General features: G+C 38.6%; 1 protein-coding gene across 1 annotated transcript in view; it reads right to left on the reverse strand.

The window, feature by feature from the left end:
- LOC129654325 (membrane cofactor protein-like) overlaps positions 1 to 15238 on the reverse strand; it is a 50545-nt gene that overhangs the window by 14981 nt on the left and 20326 nt on the right. The window contains exons 5-6 of the mRNA XM_055583813.1: positions 9148 to 9233; positions 6655 to 6849 (exon numbers count right to left, since the gene is read on the reverse strand). Coding sequence (XP_055439788.1) covers positions 6655 to 6849; positions 9148 to 9233 — 281 coding nt within the window. The remainder of the gene's footprint in view (positions 1 to 6654; positions 6850 to 9147; positions 9234 to 15238) is intronic.

Genomic DNA, 15238 nt, shown 5'->3' on the forward strand with positions numbered 1-15238 from the left:
CCCGCAATGTGGAAGACCTGGGTTCGATCCCTGGGTTGGGAAGATCTCCTGGAGAAGGAAATGACAACCCATTCCAGTACTCTTGCCTGGAGAATCCCATGGACAGAGATACAGTCCACGGGGTTGCAAAGAGTCGGACACAACTGAGCAACTTCACTTTCTCTTTCTGCTTCTCCAGAAGTAAATTACAGATCATGACACTCTAGCTTGACTTCAGGATCTGCTAATAGGTTTTGCAGAACTTGGAAACAAAGCAAAACCAAAAAGCGCTGGACTGGGCAGTGACTTCAAGAGAATATCTTATGAGATTAAATCTGCAATAGATGCAAGTGAAAAAGTAAAGGTGGTAGTCACTCAGCCTTGTCCGACTCTCTGAGACCCTACAGACTGTAACCCGGCAGGTTCCAATTGACAGGAAATTCTCGCTTGTTTCCAGAGCGGGATGATTATGATAAGGATGCTATGAACATTCTCATGGAGGCTTCCATCTGTACATGTTTGCACTTGACTTTGATCGCTGAGTTGTACCTTGAAGTGTTAGTCCCTCAGTCACGTCCAACTCTTTGCAAACCTATGAAACATAGCCCACCAGGCACCTCTGTCTACGGGATTCTCCAGGCAAGGATACTGGAGTGAGTTGCCGTGCCCTTCTCTAGCGGATCTTCCTGACCCAGGGATTGAACCCTTAAGTGGATGCTTAACTATATAAAATATTGCTAAATAGTGTTCCAAAATGGTCATACCACTTTGCATTCTTAACAGTAATGTATTGGAGTTTCAAATACATCATATCCGTACCAAAACATGGAATTGTTAGTTACTGTTTTTAATTTCAGGCATTCTAATAGGTTTTTAGTGGTTTCTCATCATGGTGTTAAATTAAGTTTCTGTTATTACTGATGATATTGAGCAACATTTCATATACTTCATTGGCATTCACATTTCTTCTTGGGTGAAAAAATTCCATTCAAATATGTTCCCCCTTTTTTTTGTAAATTGGGTTGCTTCTTTCATATTGTGTTTTAAGAGTTCTTTATTTATCATAGTTTGAAGTCCATTCAGAAATGTCCTTGGCAAACATTTTATCACAGTCTATGACTTTTTTTTTTCTTTCTCCAATGTGTTTGAGAGCAGCAGTTCTGAGATTTTAAGAAGTCTGGTGTATTTATTTTTCTTTAAAGGATAATGCTTCTAAGGTTTTCAAAGCAATCTTTGGTTACTCATAAATATTTTCTATCTCTTCCCATAAAGTCTTAGAGTTTAGGTCTTACATTTGAATCTATGATCAAATATCTTTTCCAATCACAAATCAACCGCAGAAGAAAATTGGAAAAAAATGCCACATGGAAACCAAAAAACATGTTACTAAACAGTCAGTCATTCACTGAAGAGGTCAAAAGAATATAAAAATATTTTTAAGATTAATGAAAATGAAAATGGTGTGTTTCAAATCTGTGCAACACAGGAAAAGTAGTCTAAGAGAGAAGATTAAAGCCACACAGGTTTACCTCAAGAACAAAAAAAGTCTCAAGTAAACAATCTAAACTTATACCCATAGCAACAAAAGAACAACCCTCCCCACAAAATGTGTACAAGGAAGAAAATAATAAAGAACAGAGTGGAAATAAATGAAATTGAGTAAAAAACAATGAAGATAAGAGATGGTTCATTGAAAAGATAAAATTGACAAACATATAGCCACACTCATCAAGAAACAAAAGAAAGGATACAAGTAAATGAAATAAAAAATAGAGGTTACAACCAATACCACAAAAATACAAAGGATCATAGAGAATACTATGAACAATTATACATCCAAAGTTGGAAAGCCTAGAATAAACGGATAAATTCTCAGAAACATTCACTCTCCCAATATTGAGTCCAGAAGAAATAGAAAATGTGAGTATGCTGACTACTAGTAATGAAATGGAATCAGTAATCAAATAACTCCACAAACGAAATAAGGATTATGTGGGTTCACAGGTGAATTGCAATAAACATTTAAAGAACAGTTAATTTCTACTTCGAAAGACAGTGTATAGAAATGAATACAGCGAGCCATAGCCTAGGGGAAAATAGAACCACTGTATGATCCAGCAATTTTACTTCTGGGTATTAATCCAAAGAAAACAAAACACTAATTCAAAAAGATTTGTGCAGCACTTTTTTCATTACAGCATTTTTTTTTTTTTTTTTTTTACAATAGCTAGCAAGGTAATGCTCAAAATCCTCCTAGTTAGACTTCAACAGTACGTGAACCAAGAACTTCCAGATGTACAAGCTGGATTTATAAAAGGAAGAGGAACCAGAGATCAAATTGCCGACATCTGTTGGATCATAGAAAAAGCAAGAGAATTACAGAAAAACATCTACTTCTGCTTCATCGACTACTCTACAGCCTTTGACTGTGTAGATCACAACAAACTGTGGAAAATTCTTAAGGAGATGGGAATACCAGATCACCTTACCTGTCTCCTGAGAAACCTGTATGGAGGTCAAGAAACAACAGAACTGGGTAAGAAACAATAAACTGGTTCAAAATTGGGAACGGAGAACGTCAAGGCTGTATATTGTTACCCTGATCATTTAATGTATGTGCATACTACATCATGTGAAATACTAGGCTGGATGAAGCTCAATATGGAATCAAGATTGCCAGGAGAAATATCAATAACCTCAGATATGCAGATGACACCACTTAATGGCAGAAAGCTAAGAGGAACTAAAGAGCCTCTTGATAAAGGTGAAAGAGGAGAGTGAAAAAGCTGGCTTAAAACTCAACATTCAAAACAAGAAGATCATGGCATCCAGTCCCATCACTTCATGGAAAAAAATAGAAACGGTGGCAGACTTTATTTCCTCTGGGCTCCAAAATTACTGTGGACTGTGGTTGCAGCTCTGAAATTAAGACGCTTGCTCCTTAGAAGAAAAGTTATGGCAAACCTAGACAGTGTATTAAAAAGCAGATACATCACCTTGCCAACAAAGGTCCTTCTAGTCAAAGCTATGATTTTTCCAGTAGTCATGTATGGATGTGAGAGTTGGACCATAAAGAAGACCGAGTGCCAAAGAATTGATGCTTTTGAACTGTGATGCTGGAGAAGACTCTTGAGAGTCCCTTGGACTGCAAGGAGATCCAACCAGTCCATCCTAAAGGAAATCAACTCTGAATACTCATTGGAAGGACTGACACTGAAGCTGAAGCTCCAATACTTTGGCCACCTGATGCGAAGAGCCAACTCTCTGAAAAAGACCCTGATGCTGGGAAAGACTGAAGGCAGGAGGAGAATGGGACGACAGAGGGTGAAATGGTTGGATGGCATCATCGACTCAATGGACATGAGTTTGAGCAAGCTCTGGGAGATAGTGAAGGACAGGAAATCCTGGTGTGCTGGAGTTCATGGGGTTGCAAAGAGTCGGACACGACATAGTGACTGAACAACAAGATATGGAAGCCGCCTAAGGGTAGTAATGGATGAAAAAGATGTGGTATGTATACAATGGAATATTACCCAGCCATAAAAGGAATGGAATCTTTCCATTCAGGACAGCATTGATGGACCTAGAGGGTATTATGCAAAGTAAAATGTCAGTCAGAGAAAGACAAATACCATATGATTTCATTTATATGTAGGATCTACAAAATAAAACAAATGGACTAACAAAACAAAACAGAAATAGATTCATGGATACAGAGAACAAGTGATAGACAGAGAGGAGGTGGTTGGGAGGATGCACAAAATAAAAGAAGTGGATTAAAAGGCACAGAGTTCCGGTTATCAAATAGATAAGCTATGAGGTTACGACATACACAGTAGACACATCATGGTGATCAACTTGCTTTGATCTTGTAAATGTCAAATCGCTATCTTGTACACAATCTGGTTTTGGCCTCAGAGCAATGCTGTCCTCATGAAACGAATTGAGGATTCCCTCTTCTTGTATTTTCTTAAGGCTTTGTGTAGAACTGCTACCATCTATTCCTTAAATGTTTGGTAGAATTCCCCAGTGAGGACACAGGGTTTATAGTACTCTTTGGGAGAAGGTTTAAGTTGTCAAATTTATAGGCATACAATGGTTTGTTTTCTTCCTTATTATTCTTCAAATGTCTGTAGGATATTTTGTGATATTCTCCTTTTTACTCTTGTTATTGGTAATTTGTATCTTTTTTCCTGTCAGACTGTCTATAAGTTTATCTACTTCATCTATTTTCTCTAAGAACCAGGCTGATTTCTTTGATTATCCCTGTTTTGTGTCTCTTCTCAATTTCATGGATTTCTAACTTTATTATTTCCTTGTGTTTTCTTGCTTTGGGTTTAATTTGTTCTTCTTTTTTAGTTTCTTATGGTAGAACTTAGATGATTGATCTGAGAATTTTCTAACATAAGTATTTCACACTAAAAATATCTTTCTGAGCAATACTTTTGCTGTATCCCACATCTTTCGATATATTGATCTGTTGTGTTCTAATTTTTATTTGATTCAAAACACTTTCTAGCTGTCCTTTTGACTGCTTCTTTGACTCATAGGTTCTTTAGTAGTGTCTTGCATACTTTTCAAATATTTGGGAATTATACATATAACTTGCTTTTTCTATGATCCAGCGAATGTTGGCAATTTGATCTCTGGTTCCTCTGCCTTTTCTAAAACCAGCTTGAACATCTGGAAGTTTATGGTTCACATATTGCTGAAGCCTGTCTTGGAGAATTTTGAGCATTACTTTACTAGCGTGTGAGATGAGTGCAATTGTGCGGTAGTTTGAACATTCTTTGGCATTGCCTTTCTTTGGGATTGGAATGAAAACTGACCTTTTCCAGTCCTGTGGCCGCTGCTGAGTTTTCCATATTTGCTGGCATATTGAGTGCAGCTCTTTCACAGCATCATCTTTCAGGATTTGAAAGAGCTCAACTGGAATTCCATCACCTCCACTAGCTTTGTTCGTAGTGATGCTTTCTAAGGCCCACTTGACTTCACATTCCAGGATGTCTGGCTCTAGGTGAGTGATCACACCGTTGTGACTATCTTGGTTGTGAAGATCTTTTTTTATACAGTTCTTCTGTGTATTCTTGCCATCTCTTCTTAATATCTTCTGCTTCTGTTAGGTCCATACCATTTCTGTCCTTTATCAAGCCCATCTTTGCATGAAATGTTCCCTTGGTATCTCTAATTTTCTTGATGTGATCTCTAGTCTTTCCCATTCTGTTGTTTTCCTCTATTTCTTTGCATTGATTGCTGAGGAAGGCTTTCTTATCTCTTCTTGCTATTCTTTGGAACTCTGCATTCAGATGCTTATATCTTTCCTTTTCTCCTTTGCTTTTCACTTCTTTTCTTTCTTCAGCTATTTGTAAGGCCTCCCCAGACAGCCATTTTGCTTTTTTAAATTTCTTTTCCATGGGGATGGTCTTGATCCCTGTTTCCTGTACAATGTCAGGAACCTCCATCCATAGTTCATCAGGTACTTTGTCTATCAGATCTAGTCCCATAAATCTATTTCTCACTTCCAACATTCAGAAAACTAAGATCATGACATCTGGTCCCATCACTTCATGGGAAATAGATGGGGAAACAGTGGAAACAGTGTCAGACTTTACTTTTTGGGGCTCCAAAATCACTGCAGATGGTGATTGCAGCCATGAAATTAAAAGACGCTTACTCCTTGGAAGGAAAGTTATGACCAACCTAGATAGCAGATTTCAAAGCAGAGACATTACTTTGCCAACAAAGGTCCATCTAGTCAAGGCTACGGTTTTTCCAGTAGTCATGTATGGATGTGAGAGTTGGACTGTGAAGAAAACCGAGCACCAAAGAATTGATGCTTTTGAACTGTGGTGTTGGAGAAGACTCTTGAGAGTCCCTTGGACTGCAAGGAGATCCAAGCTGTCCATCCTAAAGGAGATCAGTCCTGGGTGTTCATTGGAAGGACTGATGCTAAAGCTGAAACTCCAATACTTTGGCTACCTCATGTGAAGAGCTGACTCATTGGAAAAGACCCTGATGCTGGGAGGGATTGGGGGCAGGCAGAGAAGGGGACGACAGAGGATGAGATGGCTGGATGACATCACCGAATCGCTGGACATGAGTTTGAGTAGAATCCAGGAGTTGGTGATGGACAGGGAGGCCTGGTGTGCTGCAATTCATGGGGTCACAAAGAGTCAGACACGACTGAGTGACTGAACTGAACTGAATATTCCATTACACACATACACTATACCACACCACATCACACCACATCTTCTTTATCTATTCATATAGTGATGGATACTTAGTGGGTTAATCTTTTAATATTCCTGTAGCCAGAACTCTCAGAGATCTTGTAATACAAGATAAAATTTTCTTATTTCTTAAGCCAGGGTGTGTTGAGTTTTCTGATGCTTTCAAACAAACAAGAAAACCAAAAAGTTCTAGCTCATGCATATACACAGTAGTTCATGATGTATAAATTGGAATGCCAAGGACATGTGGAGTGACTGGTGGGGAACTCTGCAACTAGAATTATCTTTTAATTTGATTTGACCAATATTAAATTAAATTAGAAGTCAATTTAGCAAGAGGAGTAACTTTATGACTGTTTTGTTTACTTGTAGGTAAAACTATTTATGAAGTGCTTCCATGATCTTTGCAGACTCAGGAGGAAATAAATGCAAATATTATTACCTTTACACTCCGGAGGATCAGTGCTCCATCTGTCATAATCAACACAAATAAGTCTACTCTCTCCAACAAGAGAATATTCATCTGGTCCATTTGAAGGATCACACATATAAGTTACTACCTCATTGTACTGATATTCATCCTTGTAAACGGTAAATCTTCCATTTTTTATATTTCCAGGTGTGGAACACAAAATCTCTTTAAAGGGGGGAAAAGGACATGAAGCAAAGATAAAATAGTGGGACAGCATTAGCAAAGTCCTGAACTTCCTTCAAATAATTCATAACATATGATTAATATAAGCTAGCTGTGAATCCAATATCGAACTAGAAGAAAGTCTCTATGTCAAAACGTACTATTTCAAATTCAAACTATTAATTTAGAAACTAACTTTTAGAATGAAGCTTATTCCCAAAATATGACATCCATATATCTATCTGCAAGGCCATTCTAAGTCTTGTTTTCACCATCATAAAAGAGGCTGACAATTTAATGCAAAAATGTACTTGTGATTAAAAATAAAACCCTGTGCTAAGAAAATCCTTTATGATTTATAAATATCTTCACTAACAAATTGATCGTTAACATTAATGCTGACTATTACTGTCGTTTTTCAGTTTCATCCCTTTGAGGGTACGGTTAAATTTTTCAGAGGTTACAAACTGTGTGATTTTGCAATAGGCTGAATCCAGATGTCTTCCTTTAAGCCGGATATTAAAGTAATTTGCAGACTCCCTTGGTATACAGAGGATAGGAATCCATGTGTCAGTGCAGAGGACATTGGTCTGGGAAGACTCCACATGCTGTGGGAAGCTAAAGCTTGTGGGCCACAGCCACTGAAGCCAGAGCGTTCCAGGGCCTGCAACCCTCAGCTAACGAGCCCTGCACTGCAGCCACTGAAGCCCTGCATCCAGAGCCTGTGCTCTGCACCACAGGGAGAGGCCTGCGCACCGAAACGAAGATCAGCCTCACATGAAAACGTGCAAAACCACCGGTTACTACAGAAATTCAAATCAAAACGACAAAGAGATATCACCTCACACTGGTCAGAATGGCTATCACCAAAAAAATCCACCAACAAGAAATGCTGGAGAGGGTGTGGAGAGACGGAAATCCTCCTGCACTGTTGGTAGGAATGTAAATTGGTACAGCCACTATGGAGAATGGTATGGAGGTTCCTTAAAAAACTAAAAATAGAGCTACCGTATGACCCTGCAATCCCACTATTGGGCATATACCTAGAGAAAAACATGGCTCGAAAAGATACATGCCCCCCAATGTCCATTGCAGCACTGTTTACAGCGGCCAAGACATGGAGAAAACCCAAATGTTTATTGACATAGGAACGGATGAAGAAGAGGTGGTGTATATATACATACAGCCATTAAAAAGAATGAATTAGGCCATTCACAGCAAAATACAGATGACCTAGAGAGTGTGATCTTGAGTGAAATAAGTCAGACAGAGAAGGAGAAACGTCATATGACATCCCTTGTATGTGGAAACTAGAAAGAAATGATACCAATGAACTTACTTAGAAAACAGAAAGAGATTCACAGACTTAGAAAATGAACTCATGGTTGCCGAGGGGAAGGGATAGTTGAGGACTTTGAAAAGCTCATGTACACACTGCTATATTTAAAAAGGATAACCAACAAAAACCTATTGTATAGCACATGGAACTCTGCTCAATGTTATGTGCCAACCTGGATGGGTGGGGGCTTCGGGGAAGAATAGATACATGTGTATGTACAGTTGGATTCCTTCACTGTTCACTGAAACTATCACAAAATTATTAATCAACTATACTCCAATACAAAATGACTTTGGTGTAAAAATAAATAAATTAAATAAAATAAAAAAGAGTAGCCTCTTGCTCACAGTAACTAGAGAACACCTGTGCATAGTAACAAAGACCCAGCATAACCAAAAATAAATTAACTTTAAAAAATTAAAAAGTGTGCATGGACTCTAGAAAAAGATTAAGTAATATGGAAAAAGGTAAAACAGTACCACAATTCTATTTGGTTTAAAATTTTTTGATTTTTCATAAAAATTTGTTGCATATATTTACATGTATTAAGATTACTCTCCTTAAAAATGAATTAATAATTATTTAAAATTTTTTCAGCTTTAATTCCAGTATAATATTAATATCAATAGACATAACCATATAAAGAAAAGCTCTTGGATGTCTATTTTAGTTTAAAAGAATAAAGGGGTCCCTGCATCAAAGGGGCTTCCCTTGAGGTTCAACTGGTAAAGAATCTGCCAGCGATGTAGTAGACCTGGGTTCAATCCCTGGGTTGGGAAGATCCCCTGGAGAAGGAAAAGGCTCCCCACTCCAGTATTCTGGCCTAGAGAATCCCATCCACTGTATAGTCCGTGGGGTCGCAAAGAGTCAGACACGACTGAGTGCTTTTCACTCACTCACACTCACCACATCAAAAAGTTTGAGAAATGCTGCTCTATATTCTAAAGAGAGGATGTACTTACTTTCACATATTGGGGAATCATCATTCCAGTGCACATTATTTTCAGAAATTTCACAATATAGAATTCTTGCTCCAATCAGATAAAAACTAAATGAGAAAAGAAAAGTTACTATGTTCTTTAGCAATTAGAAAATGTGGATAAAAATGAAAAAAATGTTTATAGGGTTGTCTTTCTACACTATAGTAAATTGAGGAAGACATTTCTTAAAATATTATGGATATGCTAAATCTGGAACTCAATTGAATAGAGAGTTTCTGCATGTGGACCCACTTCGGCCTACGGTAAAATGTGTAACTGTGAAGAAAGCTGAGCGCTGAAGAATTGATGCTTTTGAACTGTGGTGTTGGAGAAGACTCTTGAGAGTCCCTTGGACTGCAAGGAGATCCAACCAGTCCATTCTAAAGGAGATCAATCCTGGGTGTTCTTTGGAAGGACTGATGCTAAAGCTGAAACTCCAATACTTTGGCCACCTCATGCGAAGAGTTGACTTATTGGAAAAGACTCTGATGCTGGGAGGGATTGGGGGCAGGAGGAGAAGGGGACAACAGAGGATGAGATGGCTGGATGGCATCACTGACTCGATGGACGTGAGTCTGAGTGAACTCCGGGAGCTGGTGATGGATAGGTGTTGGGAAGCCCAGTACAAAATAGCTGGTTGGAGGAAGTCCTTGGGAAAATGGCTAAGGGCCAGAAATATCCTGGCTTGGTGTGCTCAGGCAGAAAAATATCTCCTGCCTTTGGTTATGCCCAGCGCCAAGATTTAATAATAAATATTAAGGATGTTGCTTAAGAAAACGGGTTATGGGATAAGCACATGAGTCACTTAGAGTGCGCTGTCCTTGAAATATTTTTACTGATTAGGTGTTAACCCCGTACGTGCTCTGCTGGCTGTATACTCTAAGCTCTTTGTTCCTACTTCTATAAAAAGGCTTGACTGCAGAAATAAACTTGTCAGTCCTTGCAAGAGACTGTCCGAGTGTCCTTCTTTCAGGTTTGTCGCTTCCAAGTCCCGGGGAGAAAAATCCCCAACAAGTGGTGCCTGAACAGGGACTTGAGAGGAAGGCTGAACAAAGCGACGAGCCCTGCAGAAAGAGGTAAGTAGGATGGAACAACATAGCAGTAAGATTCCTTTCATTTCTATAATGCATCATTTTTTGAAACAAAATAGTGTTAATGTTTCAAGAGATCAGTTGAACGACGGCTATCATATTTTACTGGAACAATTCATGGTTCCCAGAAGAGGGGACACTCAATCTAGACATATAGAAAAGGGTTAAAAATAATGTTTTGCAAGCATATTGGCAAGGGTTACATGGTCACTCATACAGGCTATCATAGAACAAATTGAAGGGCATAACGTTAATTTGGAAGTAAAAAACTATTCAATCTTTACATGAATATGAGCATAAGGAACAAGATATGCAAGGTGCTTTGAAATATAAGAATGTTATGCTCAACCAGACACAATCCTTAGAAAAACAACTTAGAGACATATATACAGGATGTGTCAAAACTGAAGCCACTTAGAACAGACAGCCCAAATCTGAGGTTTTTCCTTCTGCTCCGCCTGTAACAGCAATTGCTAGCTTTGCTCGTACTAATCATTTCACTCCTCCTCGGGAGATGCCTGCTTGCACTTTTGCTTTCCCAATGCAATTTAATCAACCTGCCCAAGGCCAAAATACTTGGGCTAATCTAGATTTTGGCGTGTTGTCTAGCTTTAAGAAAGCATGTATTCTGTATGGACCTACTTCTCCTTACTGTATAGAATTTCTCAGAGGATGGGCTGACCATTGGATGCCATGTGATTTTTTTCAAGTAGCAAAGATGGTTTTAAATCCTCAACAATTACTTCAATGGCAAATATGGGTTAATGATGAGGCCCAACAAATGCTGATTGACCAGCAATCTCATGGTAACCCTGCCAATTTAACCTATGATATACTAACTGGAACAAGAGCCATGGCCCATATGATTGTGCAATTAGCTAATATTACCCCTCAGATGTTACATTTCATTAAAGAAACTGCCTACAGGGCATAAGCAAAGGTTGATAGCACTAACTCTGATGGTTCATTTGTTAAGATTATTCAAGGACATGAGGAGGAATATTCTCAATTTTTAGGAAAATTAAAGGATGCAATTGAGAAATCTATTAAGGATGTGACTTTACAAAATATTATTTTAAAACAACTTGCTTTTGAAAATGCTAATGAGGAATGTCAATCCATGCTCAGACCAATTCGAGAGACTGGCTCTCTTATGGAATATTTGAAAGCATATAAGGACATCGGATCTATATCCCATAGAGCAAAATTGGCAGCGTTGGAAACCTTTAATGTACAAAAAGCTGTTAATGCCAAATGTTTTAACTGTGGGAAGCCCAGCCATATGAAAAAACAATGTCACATGCCAACACAGGCCGGAAAAAAATAATACTAATAAGAAGAGACCCCCCAAAATATGTCCAAGATGTAAAAAGGGGTTCCATTGGCTGAATGAATGTCATTCTACATTTGATAAGGATGGAAACACCTTGAACCCCAGTGCACAACAAAAACAACAGGGAAACTGATAAAGGGGCCGTCCTCTAGCCCCGCTACAAAAGGAGGACCTAGCGTTATGACGCTACAAGCAGCTACATCTAAGAGTGCTTGCATTGATATACCTAGTCCTTATGATAGGGAACTAATGGAATTATACAACCCCACAAAATGCCCACTGGATATTACGGCCCGATTCCACCCGGGACAATGGGATTGATTTTGGGACGTAGTAGCTGCACAATGAGAGGTTTAATGGTATTGACCGGTGTTGTGGATGAAGATTATGAAGGGGAAATACATGTTATGGTAAATGTTGTGAAAACGGGAATTGTATACTTACAAAAAGGGGAACATTTTGCACAATTATTACTTTTGCCATATGTCAAACCAATGAAGGCATCTGATAAAGTTCGGCAAGGAGGCTTTGGCAATACCAACCTTACTGCTGCACTACCCACCTTATTAAAGGAACATCAGAAACCCATGCTTACTTTACACATACGGGGAAAGAATGCCACAGGCATGTTAATACCGGAGCTAACATTTCAATCATTGGAGCTGCAGAATGGCCCCTTGATTGGGGTAAAGTTATGGCTCCTTCTAGACTATTAGGAGTGGGTAAAACTGATGCCACACAAACTTTTGTCAGTGCATCCTATTTACAAGTGTATGGCCCTGATCAAATTGTAGCTTATCTTAAACCATATATTACTAATATCCCTATCAATTTATGGGGACGGGATTTTCCTGAACAAACGAAAGCCACAATTTCTTTAAATGAACCTTTTTAATGGGGGCCATTGAGTTAACACCGCTGCCTCTCGATTGGGAATCTAATACCCCAGTATGGACACCTCAATGGCCCCTAACTAAAGAAAAATTGGCAACTCTTACACAATTAGTAAATGAACAACTACAAAAAGCTCGTATAGAACCTTCATTTTCCCCATGGAACTCCCCTATTTTTATAATAAAAAAGAAATCAGGAAAATGGCGAATGTTAATAGATTTAAGAAATGTTAATAATACCATGTTACCTATGGGGCCCTTACAACCCAGATTGCCCTCCCCTTCTATGGTACCAAAAGGATGGTCTATAGTTATTATCGACTTACAAGACTGCTTTTTTACTATACCTCTGCACCCTAAAGATAGAAAACGTTTTGCCTTTTCACTTCCTTCTATAAATCACATGGCTCCTGTTAAAAGATTTCAATGGAAGGTGCTACCTCAGGGGATGATGAACTCTCCTACCATTTGCCAATATCTCATATCTGTTTTATTACAAGCTATTAGAGATAAATATCCTACTGTGTTTATAATTCATTACATGGATGATATACTTCTTTCTATGAAATCTGAACTCTGTTTGCAACAGTTACAATGAAGTTACTACTACTCTTCAAAATCATGGCCTGCTTGTTGCACCAGATAAAATTCAATGTAAAGCACCCTTTAATTATTTAGGACATGTTATGGAAGAATCTAAAATCAAACCTCAAAAAACTCAAATTTCTGTGCAATCTCTACGCACGCTGAATGATTTTCAAAAATTGCTAGGAAATATTAATTGGCTACAGCCATCTGTTGGCATCCCCACCTATGACTTACAAAATCTATTTAAAATTTTAGAGGGCTCCCCTGACCCTAATAGCCCTAGGCAGCTAACAAAAGAGGCCAAAGAAGAACTGGCCTTTATGGAGAAACACATTCAACAATCTTTTTCAACATGGCTAGATTATGATCAACCAGTTTCTTTATATATATTCCCCACTGAACATTCGCCCACTGCAATTATAGCCCAATAGAATGGGTATATTGAGAAAATAGGGCACTTAATTGTGTCAGGAAGAAGCCATATACAAACTTTGGATTTGATCCATATGCAATACATGTTCCCTTGACAAAAAAGGAATTGCAAATTACCTTACAGTATAACTTGACCATGCAAATGGCATTAAGTGATTTTCAAAATGTTATCTCATTTCATTTGCTGAAAGGAAAATTATGGGACTTTCTACAATGTACTAAATTCATTGTAACTAATATCATTACATCCAGCCTATTTCCAATGCACCCCCCCCCCCATTTCACTGATGGCAACAAGAAAGGCATAACAGGGATTGTCGACCCTGATATCAAAGAGAAATTACCCACTACCTATTCTTCAATACAAAGAATTAAATTGTATGCTTTATATGCTCTTTTGTCGCTTCAACCATTATCCTTCAACATATATACTGATTCCAAACACCTTGCTTCCCTTTTTCCTGATTTTGTTACTGCCTTTTTATACAACCTAGATGAAGAATTATATACTCTCTTTTCACAGGCTCAAGCTTTAATTCGCTCACGTATGGAACCTTTCTTTATTGCACATATACATACTCATTCAGGTTTACCTGGCCCTCTGGTTGCAGGAAATGATGCTGTTGACAGGCTCATAGCTCCCATTTTTACGTCTGCCAATGACGAACATGCTAATCTTCATACCAATGCTAACAGATTGCACTCTAAATACCATATTCCTCTCACCGAAGCGCAGCATATTATTAAAACCTGTGATGTCTGTGCACCTCTGCACTTACGAACTACGATTTCAGAAGTTAATCCCTGGGGGGCAACAGCCTAACTCCCTTTGGCAATCTGATTTCACTCACTGCTCCTTAGGAAATTTTTCTTTGCTTTTTGTCTCAGTTGATACATTTTCAGGCTTTATCTGGGCAATACCTGTCTCTTCAGAATCCAGTAAATACACCATTTCCGCACTCATACTCACCTTCCCCGTTATGGGGATTCCTTCTGTCTTGAAAACAGACAATGGGCCTACATTCACCTCGCATTTGTTTCGTTTATTTTTATCAGAATGGAACATAACACATTACAGGAATACCCTATAATTCTCAGAGTCAAACCATTATTGAAAGAGCCCACCGCACCCTAAAAACTCATTTATTAAAACAGTAAGGGGGATAATAGAAGAAAAGATACACTTCTTATCCCATGAACCCTCAATTACTATTATCTTTAACTCTTTATTCCCTGAATTTTTTAAACTTAACAAAAAATAATTCTGACACTCGTGCAGATAGACATTTTGCAGAAGACAAAACCAGCAAATTAGAAATCAATACACCAATATGGTATAAGCAATTTAATCAATGGCTGCCAGGAATCTTACGACTTCTAGGCAAGGGTTATGGTCTTGTCGTTACAGATGGAGAGGAAATCTGGGTTCCCCTTCTCCATGTCCATTCCTGAGAAGGACCCCAAGACCAGACTCCCTCGGCAAGTGACGAAGGTGACACGAAGGGTCTCGTCAATGACCTTGGAGGAGCCAATGAGGAAACGCCATCATCTGAATCCTTACCCGACATGGGCTCAAGTGAAAAACATGACTCGTCAGGCTAAGCAGACACTGAAGAGTACTGGAACTCCTATGACTCCAGATAAGCTGTTTCTGGCAATGTTAGCTGTTCTTTCCTGTTCCTCTGGGGTAAGTGCAGAATATGTTTATTGAGCATACATACCCAACCCACCACTTC

The sequence above is a fragment of the Bubalus kerabau genome, chromosome 5 (assembly GCF_029407905.1).
Source record: "Bubalus kerabau isolate K-KA32 ecotype Philippines breed swamp buffalo chromosome 5, PCC_UOA_SB_1v2, whole genome shotgun sequence".
In the NCBI taxonomy this organism is placed as follows: Eukaryota; Metazoa; Chordata; class Mammalia; order Artiodactyla; family Bovidae; genus Bubalus; species Bubalus kerabau.